The following is an 18,601-nucleotide window of genomic DNA, read 5'->3' as shown; positions in this document are numbered from 1 at the left end:
CGTTTAAAAAATTGAAAATGAAAGATATATTCATTTCTTTAAAAAATATAGTTCGTGTATCTGAACTCATTCATTTTCTAGATACTTGTATTATATAAACAAGATAAATAAAACACATACTCAACTTGTTACCTAAACTTTACAATGATCTGTACGTTTTCCCCTAAAAAAATCTTTTACATAAACAAACAAAAAAAATTATAAAATAATAAACAAGGATCTTTTATTAGAAAAAATGTAACTCAATTAAACATTATTCATATATAGATCAAACTTTAGTTCTAAGACATAGTAATTCAGAAAATTCAATTAAATTCCAACATAAGTAACTAATTACTAAATACATGTTTTAACTTTTAACTCTTAGAAAAATAATAAAAGAAAGAACCAGATTGATGAATATGACTCCTCTATTCACATCGTTGAATGCTTTTTAAACCAGTAGGTAAAATGTGAGGATCATTCATGCTTAGATTAGTCTATGTTAAAATCATCAAATTAACAAGTCAATGGATAGAACTTAATCAGGGTTAAGGAATTACCCAAAAGAGAGAAAAATTAACTTGGGTCCAAAAATTAATATTATGTTTTTCAGTGTTTTATTTTTATTTTTATCAAGTGCGTGTTCAGAAGGAATCTCTTTAGAAGAAAAAAAGTTATAAGCTAAAATCATATTATGTGTGAGCTATGAGACGCTAAGAAAATTTTCTTTCTTATTTTAGGTGCAATTACATTTTATTAAAATAAGTTAATATAATTTTCATCCTCAAACTACTATGAAAAAAATTATTTTGTCTTCAAACTAAATTATAAAACATTTAGTCTTTGTCTTTTATGAAAATAATATAAAACATTCTTTTGAACAAAAATGAATAGTTAGATTTTTCATGTATTATAATATAATATCCATATGTTATTTGTTGGAGAGAATATCTTGTATCACTTTCACAAAGTACACGAAATACTTTATAATTTAGTTTAAGAATGAAACATTCATAATAATTTGAGAACCAATAACAGATAAAATACATGTTGATTTCCTAAGTATGTAGGCGCGTGGAGTTATTTGTATTTATAAATGAAAATACAAAAAGATAGACATAAATTTTCATTGGGTTAAATATGTTTTTCGTCTCCCAACTATTGGCCGTTTTTGTGTTTAGTCCCTCTTTCAAACTATATAGTACAATTTAGTTCTTCAACTTTAGAAAACTCTGGTTTTAGTCCTTTTTACCAAATTTTTTTAACTTTATTTGTTGTTTCAAACGCATTTCTCAGTTAACATTGAAACAAAAATGTGTCAAACAGTATAAACAATCCAAATGGTATAATGTAATGTGCTTGAAACAGCAAATAAAGTTTAAAAAATTTGATAAAAAAGACTAAAATCATAGTTTTCTAAAGTTGGAGGACTAAATTGTACTATAGTTTGAACGAATGACTAAACACAAAAACGGTCAATAGTTGAGGGACAGAAAACATATTTAACCCTAAATTCATTATATTGAAGAATATGATATTTTAACAATTTTTTTTAACAATTTTTTTTGACAATAGTATCACTGTTTTATTGGTTTGTATATTTGAAATCGATCAATCATAAACTGTCATATAAACTGTTTAAAAAAATTATCAAAAAAACTTGTTAAAAATACATTTTTCTTATATCACACACTCTTTCCAAGTTTTCCGAGTTTTCCAAGTTTATGCATATATATAGTATGTTCTAAATTTGTTAGATTGGTTAGAATAAAGAAGAAAAATAAGATTACTTGATTATTTGAATAGCTGCTGTACATATCGAAAAGATTTAAGAATCTTAAGTTAATGTTTTACTCCATGATAAACTAGTGAAAGTAATGATGATTTGTTTGTGCAAGAGTTGAAGACAGTCTTGAAGCAGGGGTAGTTGCCACAGAGGACTTTGCACACTAATCTCAGACTAATCTTCAATTAACACAAAATTCTGTGTCATCCCTTTGGTTTAAAGTAACCCCTATTCTCATTTGATCCTCTAATTGCAGAGTTTCTTCTCTTGCTGTCCCTTTCCAACTCCACTCAAACTACTATGAAAATTACCTGGAAGGAGATAAGTCCTTGTAATGCGCATGGTCAAGTGCAAACAGAATCAAGAGCACTGTTGACTTTGTATCAAAGTACAAACCGTATCTGTCACCAATGCCATTATGTCTGCCATCTAGAAACTCATTTCTACAGCAACAACCTAATACCCCTACTACATTCTTTCGTAGGTTTTAGTAACGGTTAACCGTCACTTTTAACTAGTTCCTATCATAGTTTTCCATCTTTCTATTATTCCATTCTCTAACCATCTTGCTTTGTACTAATCTCAAACGTGAACAAGAAAACATGATTTAGCAGAAGACTATGCTTTCTCCTCTCAAAGCCACATAAAAGAGTTCTGAGTTTAATTTCTATACACTCTGAACCAATCAGAAAATATTCTAAGTATCACTTTCAGTATATCTATTTTAATTTACAAACTTATAATATATGTATGTATTGTTGGGAATCCAAATGTGAGTCTAAGTCTCACATTGAATAGAAATAAGAAAGTAGAACAGTATATAAAGGTGAAAGACACATTAACTCATTCTCTTAAGATTTTGAATAAAGAGTGGTGTCAATCTTTTATATAGTTAGGTTCAGATTTTATTGGTATTATGTCTTTCCGGTGTGAACCTCTTCCTTGATAAACCCTACAGTGATATCAGAGTCGATGGTTTGTCTTGGTGACCGGCTCAGATGAGAATATAATGATCCCTATCCCTATCCCTATTCAGATAGACCTAACATGTATAAGGTAGTTTATAATTGGAGTGTGAGTGCATAGACCAGAGAATTCTCTTATTTATTAGCATATATAGTGATTCACTCATTAGCCATTCATTGCCATAGTCTCTAAAAGCAATGGCTTCAACTTCAGCATCTTGTTCCTTTACCATTAGTGTGTTATTCCTCATTTTTGTGCACCTGTCATGTTTGGCAAACAGCCTTAATGCAAAGCACAGTCACAACCATCGCAAGCCTCAACACACTGAGAATCCTCCCTTGAATCCAAGACTTCACATGGCCTTTCTTGGCCTCCAAGCATGGAAGCAAGTGATCTACTCAGACCCAAATAACTTCACTGCCAATTGGGTAGGTCCTTCAGTTTGCAACTACACAGGTGTGTACTGTGCTCCCTCAGTTGATGATCCTGAAGTGAGAGTTGTGGCTGGCATTGACCTTAACTTTGGAGACATAGCAGGGTTCCTACCCGATGAAATAGGCCTTCTGTCAGACCTTGCACTCCTTCACCTTAGTAATAATCGCTTCTGTGGCATTCTGCCAATGTCCTTAACCAACCTCACTCTACTCTATGAGTTTGATATTAGCAGCAACAGGTTTGTTGGTCCCTTTCCTTTGGTTTTGCTTTCCCTTCCTATGCTCACCTACCTTGACCTCCGCTACAATGAATTTGAAGGGCCATTGCCTCCTCAACTATTCAACAAAACCTTTGATGCCATTTTCCTCAACAACAACCGCTTCAGCAGTTCTATACCTCCAAACTTGGGCAAAAACTCAGCTTCTGTCTTGGTCTTTGCCAACAACAAATTTGGAGGGTGTCTTCCAGAAAGCATAGTGAACTTTGCTGACACTTTGGAGGAGCTTGTGCTAATCAACACTAGCTTGTCAGGTTGTTTGCCACAGCAAGTGGGGTTTCTCTACAAACTCAGAGTGTTGGATGTGAGTTTCAACAGCATTGTTGGCCCCATTCCTTATAGCCTTGCAGGGTTGTCTCACTTGGAGCAACTAAACCTGGGACACAACATGATGAGTGGCACTGTCCCTATGGGGGTTTGTGAGTTGCCAAACTTGGCAAACTTCACTTTCTCTTACAACTTCTTCTGTGAGGAAGAGGGCATCTGTCAGAACTTGACATCAAAGAGAATAGTGTTTGATGACAGAAGGAACTGTTTGCCAGAGAAGCCACTGCAGAGGAGCCAAAAGGAATGCAGTGCCAAACTTGAACACCCAGTTGATTGCTCTGAGCTTTGCTGTGTTGTTGGGAGCAATGTCTCTGCTGGTTCAGTGGCTGTTCCACCTGCTGCTATTCCCTCAGCAGTGCCTCTATCTGCTCCTCTTCTTGCACCAAGCCACCCTTAAGCAAAGTGTTTGTATTGATATGAATAGGAAAAATAAAAGTCCAAATTTGAGTTAGGAAGTGATCTTGTAGATACAAAGTTGTGTGCTAAATGTGTCTGTATTCTATTGTGTCATGCGTCTTATTCCTTGTAAAGTGTTCCATTTGACAGGAAGTGAGCGAGTTCATAGATATCTCTCATTTTGTGGATATATTAGCTTCAAAGGAGACCAATCTTTCTTCTGGAACAACACTTTTTCTTCATCCCATTTTAGAAAATCGTGGTTCTCTCATGAGAAAACAGATTAACAGATTATTACATTCGATTAGATCCGATCTTAGTGACCTACAAATTTTGTGATGTCACTATTTTTAGCATGTTTGTTTTGTTTTTCCAATAAAATTGACAATTTCATGTTGTATTTTTTTTGTTCTCAATGCATGTGTATCAACATACTAGGAAGTCACATGATCCTCTCTCTATGTTTAGTAAATTTTCAGTGTCATTGTTGTTGGACATTCTCAAGAACACAATTCCAAACGAGTAATAATATCATGACACACTTTTACATTCATTTGACACAGAATATAAGGATAAAATGGTCCAAAAAGTGTAAAGTTTTATAGTTTTTCAAGAAAAAATAAAGTAAAAAATAAGTAAGAATAGTGTCAAATGAATATAAAAAATTAAGGTGTGTCAAAAAATCATTTCTCATTCCAAATACAATCATGTTTCATCAATGTACAATTACTCATCCACACGATCACTCAAATCATAAGTCAAATTTTGGTAGTTCATTTATACAGAGATGAAAAATTCATTCTACTTAATACATCATTTCCTACTTGAAAACACTTGTCATTAACACCATGTTCATCCATAATGCATTAGAAATGAAAGCCTTAGTTCTATTCGTGACTTTGGCTTAGTTGCATACACTTGTGGAAACACAGGTCCTTTTTATTTACAAGTGAGGCAAATCAGAAACAAAGAAATAACAAAGGCAAAATTGTTTAATATCATTTAATCATTCTCGCCAACCATGTTCTATCAGTTTAAGGTTGTCAAAAAAACCTTTTAATCCTTTGTCAAATATCTTTTGGTAGCTTTGAACCATCAAAAAGCACGATTAATCAATTAAAAAAATATTATTTAAATATTGCATTAAAATTTCAAAAACTAAGACTGATCAAATTTTGATCAAAGATTTAAAGCAAAAATAAAAAAATAAAAAATCATAGGATTAGAGATTAAAAGTAGTAAATCTTCATTTGCTAGATTTTACCTTGGCCACCTTCCTACCCTATTTTTTTTTTTTTTATCTTACTTCTTGTCACTACAACCTGTCTAAACTTCTAATATTTCTTTTCTTACATTTTCAGTTTCACTTCAACTATCTTCTCTCTTTTTTCACAATCCTTCTACCATATCCTCTTTTCCTGTTGTGTTCAGTTTTTGTGTTTATTGTTCTATCTTCTTCGGTGGCAAAGAGGAATGATAAACTTCATTTGAACCATAGTTAAATTTAGATTAAATTGAAAATTTACCTATTTTCATGATATCATATTTTGCCCCTTGTTTATTACATCAGTACCTTTGGCTTTCAAAATTTGATAGTACATTTTACATAGAAATCATGGTTTTTATATAAATATACACAACCATGGGTGAGAAAACAAACTTGTTGGCACTAACGGAGAATAAAGAGATGAACCAAAAGCACATAATAGAAGTCAAAAGAAAATCATATTGAATTTCTAATGTACAACATTATTGATACATAAACACTGAAAGAAAAAAAAAAAACAAAAATTATATCAATGATGCATGATACAATTGTGAGAAGTGTATTTCAGTCTTGTACTGAAGTAGCAATTTTGCGTACGCAATAAGGATTCTATCCCAACCTGCGAAACAAAAGGAGAAAAGTCTGTAAAATGCAAACTTCAAAGTTAAGATGAAATCAAGCTAGTGACTACCATTGGACTAAAATAGATAAGGCAACAAGTAGAAAACTAAGAAATAATAGCTAGTTTAAAAAAAATTACTCATTTTAACAAAAGAAAGAGAAAAAAATGTATATTTTCATGCTTTAAAAAGGAAAAAAATAGTAATGTTCATTTCATTTCAAAATTATGTAAGGAGCCATATTCATAGCATATGGAATGAGGAGGAAACATCAAACAACAGAATTGCTAAGATGTACAATTCTCTTGCATCAGAATTATATCAGACAAAAATAAAATGATAGTACTAAGCATATTACCAAAATTATGTAGTTGGGCAATGTGAGTTGATCCTATTGATATGAACAAAGGAAACCTCTTCAGGCAGGTGGAAGAGGGCGTCGGCATGTTGGGCACTCCATCTTTATATCCATCCATCTTTGCAAACAACCAGAGTGGAAGAAATGATCACATGGGGTCACCTGTGGAAGAGTTAGTGCATTAGACTTGTGGTATGTTCTGATTGTAAAGATTGATTTCAATAGATAAAGGTAACACATTAACATGCCATGCAATCATTTGATCGTGGAGAAAGATCAATGGCTGTCATGCATATAACACAGTCTGTGGAGTGATTTGTATCTTGAGTAAACCTCCTATAGTAGCAGTATTTCTCAGGTAGAAACTGCAGATAAAGATAAAGTTAGATGTGAGAGAAACATTGTGTAAAAAGTAAAAAGGAAACATCCAGCTGCATTGTGATGCGTGTTATTATCAATACCATGCTCATGATCAAAGAAAATGAAACAAGGTAGCCAATATTATAGGACAAAATTATCAAAAATAGATAATAGAGCCACCCATTTTTGAAGGATATCTAGCAAATCCTTCAAACAATCAAAGGCACATCAGTTATAAGTAAATAAAATAACTTCAGTCTACAAAAAGAGTTAGATGAAATCAAATGAGTAAAAGTGGATAAAAAGAATCAACACAGTTTGGTCCAACCTGACGAGGAATGAACCACAAAGACCCAAAATAGTGCTGAAGCAAGAGAATTGCAGCTTGAAGTCCAACAAATATAGCCAAACAAACACACCAGCTCTGATCTGGTTCTATACGCAAGAAGTTGTTAGGACAACCAAAAATATATAATGGGATTGCTAGCCGAGTAACAGTTATGCCTAATATATAATGAGGATGCAATGGCTTGCGTGAGTCACGAACAACATTGGTGATTATCTGAGGTATCCAAAAGGAGTATACAAGAAGAAGAATAAGTCTCAAATGATTGTGGAATTCATACATAAGCAGTATGCCTCCCAGTAGGATTCCATCTGCAAAAGAAGTTAAACAGTTAGGCTAGATTAGATCTGAGTCTCACTTCTTCAAACAAGGAAATCCTTGCACCAGTTGAAGTAACCGGAAATATAAAAGAAGTTATTGGCGTGCTTGAACAATTGAGTGGAATAGAACATACTCAGATATGCACATTCTAAGAATACATGACATGGGGACCTAAATAAAAATATAACCAATAAAGTACAAAAATCATAGATAACAAAAACAGCATAACTTGCATTTATTTATCCTATGGAACAAATGACTCCAGGGCATATCATAGTGACGAGATAACAAGATCAGATAACCAAAAAAACTTAAATTAAATGTGTACTTACAGAATCGGCTGTATAAAACTGATAGTTCACGCCTCATTGCCTCCCAACCTTCACCGTTGCTCAAAGGCCTACTTGCTTTCCAGATGGCAAGGAGATATCTCATCTCAAATATTGAAAATACCACAAACTTGAAAAAAGCAGCAGTCGCAAAAGCATTGAACAAGGATTCTGCATGGCAGGTAGGTAGTAACAACAATTATTCATAAGACAAGTTTAAATAAAGAAAATAATCATCCACTCAAGTCACATCTATCATAGCAATGACAATGATATACTACAATCAAATTGAATCAAATACTATTAAAATCTTCTCTTTTGGTAACAACAAGGGTGCAACCTTCAAAAGCTATTATGTATTCCAAACTAACCGTAATCTTCATGCACTACCATGAACCAAAGATGATAGTTGATCTCTTCCCATGGCAGAGATTTAAAAACTTCTAAATATAATTATGAGGTGCTCTGAGAATAAGATGTTGTAATTGAACTAACTTGATTTTACGGTTTGATTACAAGTCCATTCGGTTTGAAGGTGCAAGGCGGTAATGAAAGCATATACAGGTTTTGTGCATCCAAGATTGATATACATTTTTTGTGGGACGTGCACCAGTGTTTGTGTAGTGGGTGGGGAATACTGACACCAATGCATATTCACATTGCCAATAAAATGCAGCTCTATAGCCAGCTAGGCAGAAAACAAAATTAAGCATAGAGAAAAGTATTTAACGAGCTCTTCGAATTAAAAACGATCCTTTGATATTTTATGAACCCCAAAATTGGTACCTCAAAACTCTACAACGATACTAGAGATTTTTAAGATGACAGATAGAGAACTGTTTGTAGAACAATCTAAATTGGTTATATGAAAATCCTTAGCACTTGTTTGAAAAACTTACCAACTAGTATTCCAGCAGTCAAATGTATAAGGCAAAGATAAGCATCTACTATAGCTTGCTGACCAATCGTTAATATTGAAACCTTAGCAGCCCCCTACAAGGGTATAGATGAACCATATTCATTGTAATTTATAATGAAACACTGTCCAGTAGATTCTTCACTAAATCTATAACACGAAATTTCAAATAAAATTTTGAAGCAATTCCTTACAGATTGGGTGTTGCTATGCTCCATTTGCCGAATTAAAAGAAGAACTTGCAAAAATGAGATCTGGTACAAGTACATTAAGGAAATAACACAGCAATGCACAATAAAAGAGTTTAAAGATGAAAGAGAGGAAAACATACAATAAAAGACAATAACGAAGTGGTAAAGTAGAAAGAAAATTGACGACTGAAGGATACAAAAGTAACCATCAAAGTATAGTTCACTGCTTTATTATAGTAGACTTCAATGTTAATAGAAGTTGCATTTAACTGTAAAGGCGAGAAGCAGTCCCCATCATCGTCCACAGATGGACTCTCCATTAATCCTACTAGCTGAAAAGAATCACGCTCCCCTTCTATAATAAAGCATAAAACGCCTTGGTAAATCATATGATAAATAACAATATTTTGAACCGCAGTAAGATTGCACTCAATGAACTTTGAAAAAAAACAGCCATAATTCATCTTAAAACTCTTCTGCATTAACAATAAATATTCATTAATAATCAGCAATTGTGATATTAAATGTGCTCAGAAGTTTCCCATGGACATTACACCATGGTTATTCAAGCCAATGTTTTAAATCCCGGATAGTGGTGCATTGCAGACTGCTCCAAAATGCTATAACGAGATCACTCGTAGCAGGATAACAGTTATTTTGAATTTCTTCTATAGTTTACACATTTATTTTATATATACATATATATACATACATACATACATACATACATATATATATATATATATATATATATATATATATAAATTTAAAAAATGATGGAAATTACTCAAAATTAATAACAAATAATTACCAAAAGTCAAAGGTGTCAAAAACAAAACATACAAGCAAAAACCAACAAAAGTCAAATACCAGTGTCCTAGATTGGAATTATAAGTCATCATCTTCTAAATTCAAGTCTTTTATCATTTTCGCTATTGTTACATCTGCAGATTTCAATTTTATAAATTAAAATCCCAAAAAATAGCTGTCCAGAAAAGCCATAATGTCTCTGTTCTAAGGTATTTTGTGGAATCAACACATAGCATCACTGCAGTGCCTGCTATAGCTGCTATTCAACATGCTATATGGTCTGGTACAACCACTACACAAAATTGTTACACTACAGCAGCCTCTTTAGAGGGCAAGGGCCCTTCCACATAGCTACACCGCAGTAGCTGCTCTATAATACTTTTTAAAACCCGATCAAGTTTCAAATTTTTATCTAAATATGTCATTTTATTAGAAACAGGAGAGAGAATACGAGAAGAGGATAGCCCATCTGTCAGCACAAGATAATAAAGAACTATGGGAAACCCACAGTCAGAAGAAATCTTCAACGTTTATGCATATCTGACTGAAAAGAATCCTTCACAAAATGGGAAGAACAACAAAAGGAAGGCTAAAATCAATCTTGTCATGCAGCCAGTTTAAAGATATGTATGTATCCTAAAAGTTACCACAATCTGTGACAACTAGATACATCCATGAAATGCAAATAATAATGCTTCATTTGATCTTTTTAAGACCTTTTGCTCTTGGTTTCGTTTATTTTTATTACCCATGTCTTCCAAGACATTCAATCACATAAATCCTACAAAATTAATGCCCACACAAATTAAAACCATAAAGCTTCTCACGCAAGGTTCAAATCGTAATGTGAAAACCGGAGAAAAAGATTCTGTATACCTATGCTAAATAATAGAGAACCCTAGAGCAACGACACAGAGTGACCACTCCACCTCAAAGACTCCTTGATACATTCTGGTAAGAACATCAAGGTTATAAAAAGATTTCCTTTTGGTAAGGAACTTTGGTGATAGAGCTTGCAAGAATGGCAAGGTGGTCCTAGGAAAATCTTACAACAAAACAGAGTCTTGATTATTGATGTTTGTTTTAAAATCCATGAATAGAAAACCCAATAAGTTTCAAACACAAGAATCATGTGGTGGCAAGGTGATAAACCTGTGACTTCTTATGTAATTTTGGGAGGGAGATAATTAGGAATCACAAGGTAGTGCTTAACCTCACTGGAAATGAGACGTAGAAGAAAGTTAAGAAGGTTGATAATGAACCTTAATCTGTGGTTGAGTGAAAATGTTCAAGAAAAGGCAAGAAAGAAAACAGGCTGTTTTTTTAAGACCTTACACAGGGAAATAACACTGAAAATTGGAATGTTCCAAATATATAGGCTAACTAATCAATTCAAAACTAGTATGCAAAAAATATGCTAATAATTTTCTGTCTTAACACTAATTACAAAAAATAATTCTGAATAAACCTGTACAAAGACAGAATAAGGCAACAAATATCTAATGTTACAACAACAATAAGCGAAATTTGGAGGGAAAGGCAAATGAAATATAACGTTTAATGTATCTATAGAAACAGCAAAAACAAAAAGGAACAAAGAATATTCATGCGCTGAGAGGACTCAAGTACCATGTTTTGACAATGACAGGCGCGAAACCTGTGCAGCTATTTCTACATTGCAATGTTTCTCCATTCCGTGCAATGGAGCTGCAATAAGGGAAAAACATAAGCATAGAAAGTGTTAGTAGGTACTATGAGAAAAACCATCAAGGTTGTTGGGAGAGGGGATCTCTTTAAAATATACTGGTGAAATAGACAAATTACAATGTTTTCTTCTCCACATCTTTTGTCGTGAAGATTCTTGGAATACTTGAGATGAGAAAACTCCAAGCTGTATTCAGAAAGCCATGTATAGCAATTAAGTACTCGTAATGCTCATTATACTCCCAAAAGTACCAAATATGATCATTTTTACATGACAATCATAGATGCCAGCACTTATACTCTTCAAATGGTGTTAGGAATCCTGATGATCTTATCTTTTCTTAGAGAGAAACAAAGAGATGTAGTACAGAAATATTATCCTCTTTATTATACAAACGAGTCCTCTCTTTTCTCACAAGGAACAAACCCTGTTACAACAAAGTAAATTATTCACTGAATCTAACTACCCTAGAAAGGGTCTATTTATACCTTCTCTCCTTAACTGTCTTAACAGAAATAAAAGACACAAACCCCTATGATATATTACTGGACTTTCTTTCTCCTTTTATATACTACTAGAGCTTTTGGGTCAGGTCATGGCTGACCCTCATCCTCTTTTCGGTGATGTAACTTATGCTGGCATCCCAGTCTTACTCAACATGATTTTGAGTGTATAAAGGGATTATAACATTGAGGAATTTTTACATACACAGTTTTAACATTTAAGGCTACAATAATGCACTTATTGTTTATTCCTTACGTAGTTTTTGTCCACCCCAGCGTATAGACATGACTTAGGATTATAATTCTAATGCACATAAAAAATTCCTTTCCTTATAACAGATGAACTTGTGATGTCAAATAAAATGAAACCCATGAAAAGGCCAAGACAGATTTGGATCATACCATCCTTAAATTTCAGGAGTCTATCAAATGTCAATTATACAGAATAATAAACATTTTTCAAGTGAAAAAAATAGACCCAGTACCAGATGATATGGATTTGATAAAATATACTCTCCCTCCGGATTTAGTCCCCCATCTTTACCACTACAATAACAAAATAATAAAGAAACTATTCAGCACATTTAAATATTGTAGGCTTAGCACCACTATTTGAATTGTAAATTAATTTTGATTAACAAATAAAATACAACTCAACAAACAAAACACCTTTAAAAAACTTATTCATGATTAAAGGCTAAACTTGGAAGAAAATAAATTTTAAAAATTTTAAAAATCATGATAGCTGAGCCAACTTCTCTTCAAATTAAATGGGTATGCAGACAAAAGTAATGCAAGGTCAAAAAATAAGGTTAAATCAAAACTATTTCATAATCTACACCATTAGAAAACAAAACGTGTTAGATTTTAAGTTCAGGGTGCTGATAGCTTCTACAAGTCAAAATGGATTTTGCAGATTGCGTGGAATTGAATTCAAAACTGCCTATAGATAGCTTTGAAATATGAGGCATGTGTCCCAAGTAATACTAATGAAGTACTGAAGCACTAACAAAAGATGAGTTTTTCTTGATTAATCTATTGTTTCACTATCAGTTTATCACAATCAGTTTTATGCTAAACTGATGTTCTGAAGTACCAGTCTTTACTGGGTTTTTGACGCAGAATTAGGAACTTTTTACTTAATTATCCATTTTTTCACTATTAAATACCAATTCCCTGTAGCAAATAAGCATTACTGATTTAGCTAGAAAAGGAAGGTATAATTTATCAGATAGCAACTTGCAAAATATTATGAATAAAAACATTTAGCCCAGAAAAAAAATAGATCATAGACAAAATGCCGTAGATATCTAAATGCAATAAGGTAGCATTATAGATTGAGCTCCACAACATATTGACATTCACCTGTTGGCTACCATTCGAAGCTGCCTATAAGGCCATATATATACACCTTCTACTCTGATTTGAGCACCACCAACATTGTATTCATTGTCAAATACATCATGGAATATGACTATCCCCTGATAAATAGCATAAAAAGTAGAAATGATCAGCGAGAATTTCACATTACATCTAAACATCTTCAATACAAAAATATATTACTGTTTAGTGCAACAAAAGGGTAATGTATTTGGTTTCATAATCTCATAAATATGGTGTTCAACCTTAAATTAAATTATGATAAATGAGTGCTCATACAGTAGTGTATTGAAAAATTGATATTCAGAATACTCACTTTTATGCATGAACAAATAATTTATTAAGAAAGAAAAGAGAAAGACAACCTCAAGAGGATACAAATTTTCAGTAGTAACAGAAAACTGCACCGAGAAAGAAAGAAAATAGAAAAGAGACTAAGCATGAAACATGCAGCAGATAAAGCTCCTAAATATTGCCAAAGACATCCCCCATAAAGACCTTTCAGATAACCTCACAAATAAACTGAGCAACCAACCCTGTCAGAAATGAAACCCAAAAGGTAATACTTGACTAGCAAAAATCCTCTACAACCAAAATACACATGATTTAATAAGAGTAACTGCCAGTATACAAAATATAATCGTTTTAGAAACTGGACTTTAAATCTAATTCAATATTATAAATCTGTCTTTTTAGGCCAAGTTTGCACCCACATACATATACTATAATTTGATAATATCTCTAGTTGATATATAATCTCCAACAGACCCCTCAACATATCTAGAACTTGTAGCTGATTCTAACAGACACTTGAGGTCCTTAGAGACGTGGTTCCATGCCATCATACAAAAGCATTTATGACACTGAATAAGGCCCCGTCAGATGAGTTTGAAATATTTATTCATTTACAAAAAGTCCCTACTATTCATTGCATACTGAGGGTCCTAGGAATCTTATTATGTTTGAAGTTTTAGTAGCCTGTATTGGTATTAATACAATCTGTAACACTGAATTGCAAATTATCTTGAGCTAAATTGGAATGGAGTAAAGTAACCATCAAGGAAAAACAGAATAAAAAGAGAGATTTTGATTAATTCTTTAGCATATCAAGAGGACAGAACTGAAAGAACCTTTGATTCCCTTGATATTTTAGATAATTATTCACAGTATTAACGTAAGTGAATACAATTTAAAACTTAAGGAAAAGAACCTAGAAGCTTCTTCATTAGAAGTTGGTGTTATTTTAAATATACGAGAACAAATGCAAAACTGTATCACAAGTGAAGCTGACTTCCTTCTGAATCTATTTATTTTAAATAGAGGATTATTAGGATATAAATATCCTGATATCTCTATAGTAATTAGGAAAAAATATCCTTAGAATCTTTATATTCATTCTATCAGATTTTATTTCCCTTTTTAAGAGAATGTGATTACTACAAATAGAGGAGTTGGAAATGTAATTAGAATGATTGTTATTAATAATTAATAATATATTTCTTTATTCCCTCTCATTATTCAAGTCTATCCATATAATTCAACAACTCACCTGCACATAATGTACACCGGTTATCTTTGTTGGCACGCTAACTAATTCAATTACAGAATTTCCATTTATTTTTCTGATGTCTGGAAATCTGGTAGAACCATTTGTAGTATCTAAAAACTTCCAAGTCCCTGCATTCAAAGATGAAAATATAGACATATCATCACACTGTAACAATACCAGCTTGTAAACTCGTTTGAAAACAAATTAGTGAACAATGTTTATTATAAATATGCATTCATTCATATTTTAATAAATTAAATAAAAGTCCTTTTAAAACATTATTAGGCCAAATGTCATAGGTTTAGTTGGTCCATGGGAGCAAAGTTTCCAATTTTATAAACAGATGATGTTAGAGAATGGAGGGTCTATGAGAGAAGAAAGGGAAAATAGAGGACTTAATTGTTAGTCAGTTAAGTGGGTTTGGGGGAAAGAGGCCTATATAAGAACCTCTCTGTTGTATCAGTTAGTTAGTTAGACTTTTGTTGACCGATCATAGCACCTGGTGAAGGAGGTTAAGCTCCTGACTATCCTGTATTCTTGTTTCTCTCTTGCGAATACAAACTCATTATTCATTCTATATTGAACTGTGATTGCCTTCTCTGCGTTTAAGAGTGCAAGCAAGTTAGAGTTCTAACCCGAATCTCTAACAGATGATCTTAGACATTATATTTAGTTCAGTGGTAGTAAACTAAGAATGTTTATGTACTTAACCAAGAAGTTAAGAAGCATAATCATACGATCCAATAGCAAGATATGAGACTTCAGTCCCATTTTGAAAGAATGAGATTCTAGGGTGGGGTTTATAAGCCTTGGGCTCAACAACTAAATTGCTAGTCTTTTGTGGTGTGGTTCTCCCAAGATTCCTATCACAGTCCTCAATAAAGACAAATTGATCCACAAAAATCATAAAACTTGAAGTGATTAAAAAATTCAAGTAGGGATAGAAAAATTATTTTCCAATCATGTATCCTCCAAATAGACACTCACCTGCAAAAGCTAGCTCATGAGACGAGGATTCTCTAAACCTTTATAAGCTCTACTTTGGCCATATGTACAGTTGATATGAGATCTCAACACACAGTATTGGACACCTAGAGCATGGAAGGGAGGAAATAGAACTAGCCTTTCTTATGCTTAAATATGATTATAGTCCATATACATTTTATGTTTTTCACCCCTATAATTTATTTCTTGTTGTTTTAGTCCGTTTATAATTTTATTTCATGGTTTTATTCCTCTAACTGTTGAACAATGACATGTCTATTGGAGAATAAGGAGGATGTTTCTTAAATAATAACGATTATAGTGAATATCTTCTAATATAAGAGGAACTGATATCAGAAGTTTAAAATTTTAGAAATACTAAACAAAATTTTGTATCGACCAAAACCATGGGAAAAGAATTATAACTAAAATGACAAAACAGATATATTATAGGGACTAGAAACATATTGAAGTCTTTTTTATATATATTGCACGAGAAAACCATGAGGCTAATAGATTTCTGGATAGTTAAAGGTATCTCAATATCATATCTTTGATAGGTTTTGATACGTCTTGAATTTGAACTAACATAACTCGACCCCAAAGCTAGCTTGTGAGGCGAGTCTAGTCCAAGCATTTATAAAGTCTACTCTGGTCATATCTAATAAAGTCAATGTGGGATCTCAAACAGTAGAAACTCATCAGTCAAACACATGCAATTATGCAACTAATTACATCAAACATTTGTGTAACAAACCAAAACTATACCCCATTGTGGTCAATCTAAACATACATTTATGTAAGTAAAGTATACCAACCTCTGTAAGTTCCAGTTATGTTCCATTGTGAAAATGGACCTAAGTCACTTTCGTCTTTTCTTGTAAAAACCCACTGAAAGAAGCAATGTCAATACAAGTAAACGAATGTATTTAACACAAGCATTAAAATATTAATTTATCACTGAAAAGAATGTTTAGTTTTTAATGAGAAACCTTGTTGGTTTGTGGACCTGTGGTAAAATGATAGTCCTAGGAGAAATGTTAAGGGGCTTACAACAACACGCCACAACTATAATAAATGACTCATTACAATAAACTATTGTAAAATATCCAATTTGTTTCTCATTTGATGAATCAATATGTCTCATTTATTTCTAAATACAAGTTTCAGCAAATGTATACAAAGAATTGATACCGCATCATGGCATTCTAAACATATTGACTTCAAACTCAACTCAACTCGTGCAAATGCCTTCAGCCCTTTATAAAAACCACGTTTTTTTATCTCACTCAAGCCTGACATTAAACATCAAATTTTATGTTTCCACTTTCACAACAGGCAAAAATAAAAAGACAAAAAAAAGTAGCACCTAACCTAAGCAACCCCTCTAAGCTCATTAATTCAAAACTAAACTTGAAGCAAGAAATGATCAGTTATAAGGCCAAAACAAAGCATACAAAATTTAGGTTCCATTTGACAGTCAACCTCAACAATTCCCACCCCAAAACACAACAAAGGAGCTAATTCTAAAACCAACTGCAACAAAGAAACCAAAAAACAATACAAAACAACAAATATACCTCATCACCCCAGGAATTGGTTCTATCCCTTAAGGGTCTCAAACCCGCCACAGGACTCAGAAACAACAAAAAAACCAACCACCCACATGAAATTCTCAACAAAATGCTCACTTCCCTCCTCTCAAGTTCCAACCTTTGAAAGTCAACCCCAACCATGTCAAACCCCAAACACACCATACCACACAGAAACTACAATTTGAACAGCCCAGTTCCCAGTTGTGGCAACTGATCACAGGGAATCAAAAAGAAAAATCCAAAACCCATCACAGGAAATCGCTTATGAAAGCCAAAGGGTTGCTTCAAAAGGAGTCAAAGGAACGAATCGCTCGCCGGGTCACAACAACGAGTCACACCAGTGAGAGGTTGATTCAGATAAGAGAGTGGAGACAGTGAAAGGCCAACGACTTGGAAACACAATTTGGCTTCACCAGCAAGGTCTGCCACCAAATGAATCCAACTTTGCTGTAATTAAAAATGGAAAATTATAGATTAAGAAAATATAATATGGTTTTGGATTTGATGGAGAAGAAGTGAGTTGGACTAGGAGCCTTGGTTGACGAGGTTGGGTGTAATGTACTATGGTCCATGGAGTAGGCTGCGGTTTGCTACAAAGGAAAATCTATACGCGCCCTGAGGGAGGTGTTCGCACGTGCCAGGCACACTTTTTTTTCCTTGAAATTTTCTATATGATGATAGAAACGAAATTGATAGGTCAAAGAAATGAAAAATACGACAAAGACATATTTTGTTTGGGGGAAAAGAAATAAAATATTAATTTTTGAAACTACTTTTATGAAAATAAGAGAGCAAGAAGTATTATTCTATTTAATTGAATTTAATAATATATTTTTTATTTAATTATTATCTACCATTTATAAATAAATTAATTTTAATTTTAACTCTTATAAAAAAACTCTTGTTGAAATTGTAAAATAATTCAATTTTAAATTTAGTTTCTTTAAAACGTATTACTCTAACTTTGTTTCTCAATAAATCAAAATATATTTTAAATACATTTTAAGATAGATGAGTAATATTTATTTTGAGAATCTTTTTAAGAAATTGAGGTGTTAAATAGATATTGAAAAAAAGCACTAGAATAAGCAATTGATCTTTCGCAAATAATAATAATAATACTTATTATTATTATTATTATTATTATAATATAATAATAATAGAAGTAAAAAATTAATATAACCCATTTTAGAGAAAA

The 18,601-nt window shown here is 32.7% G+C and overlaps 2 protein-coding genes across 2 annotated transcripts; one reads left to right on the top strand and one right to left on the bottom strand.

The window, feature by feature from the left end:
• Window positions 1-2,676: 2,676 nt before the first annotated feature.
• Window positions 2,677-4,460, top strand: LOC106755386 (leucine-rich repeat extensin-like protein 4). Its single transcript, XM_014637533.2, has one exon. It carries the CDS (start codon window positions 2,932-2,934, stop codon window positions 4,168-4,170), a length of 1,239 nt encoding a protein of 412 aa, XP_014493019.1. The 5' UTR covers window positions 2,677-2,931; the 3' UTR covers window positions 4,171-4,460.
• Window positions 4,461-5,857: 1,397 nt separating this feature from the next.
• LOC106755401 (transmembrane E3 ubiquitin-protein ligase 1) lies at window positions 5,858-18,049 on the bottom strand. The gene is made up of 15 exons (XM_014637554.2): window positions 17,389-18,049; window positions 16,627-16,699; window positions 14,825-14,952; window positions 13,261-13,376; window positions 12,381-12,441; window positions 11,512-11,578; window positions 11,317-11,394; window positions 9,075-9,232; window positions 8,881-8,940; window positions 8,670-8,763; window positions 7,774-7,941; window positions 7,103-7,431; window positions 6,663-6,779; window positions 6,415-6,576; window positions 5,858-6,055 (listed from the first exon to the last, which is right to left on the bottom strand). The coding sequence occupies exons 1-14, from the start codon at window positions 17,563-17,565 to the stop codon at window positions 6,475-6,477; spliced, it is 1,728 nt and encodes a 575-aa protein (XP_014493040.1). The 5' UTR covers window positions 17,566-18,049; the 3' UTR covers window positions 5,858-6,055; window positions 6,415-6,474.
• Between the last annotated feature and the right edge of the window lie 552 nt (window positions 18,050-18,601).

This window comes from Vigna radiata, unplaced genomic scaffold, assembly GCF_000741045.1.
Source record: "Vigna radiata var. radiata cultivar VC1973A unplaced genomic scaffold, Vradiata_ver6 scaffold_253, whole genome shotgun sequence".
NCBI lineage: Eukaryota > Viridiplantae > Streptophyta > Magnoliopsida > Fabales > Fabaceae > Vigna > Vigna radiata.
The sequence above is the reverse complement of the archived record's forward strand: the minus strand, read 5'-3'. Positions and strand labels throughout refer to the sequence as shown.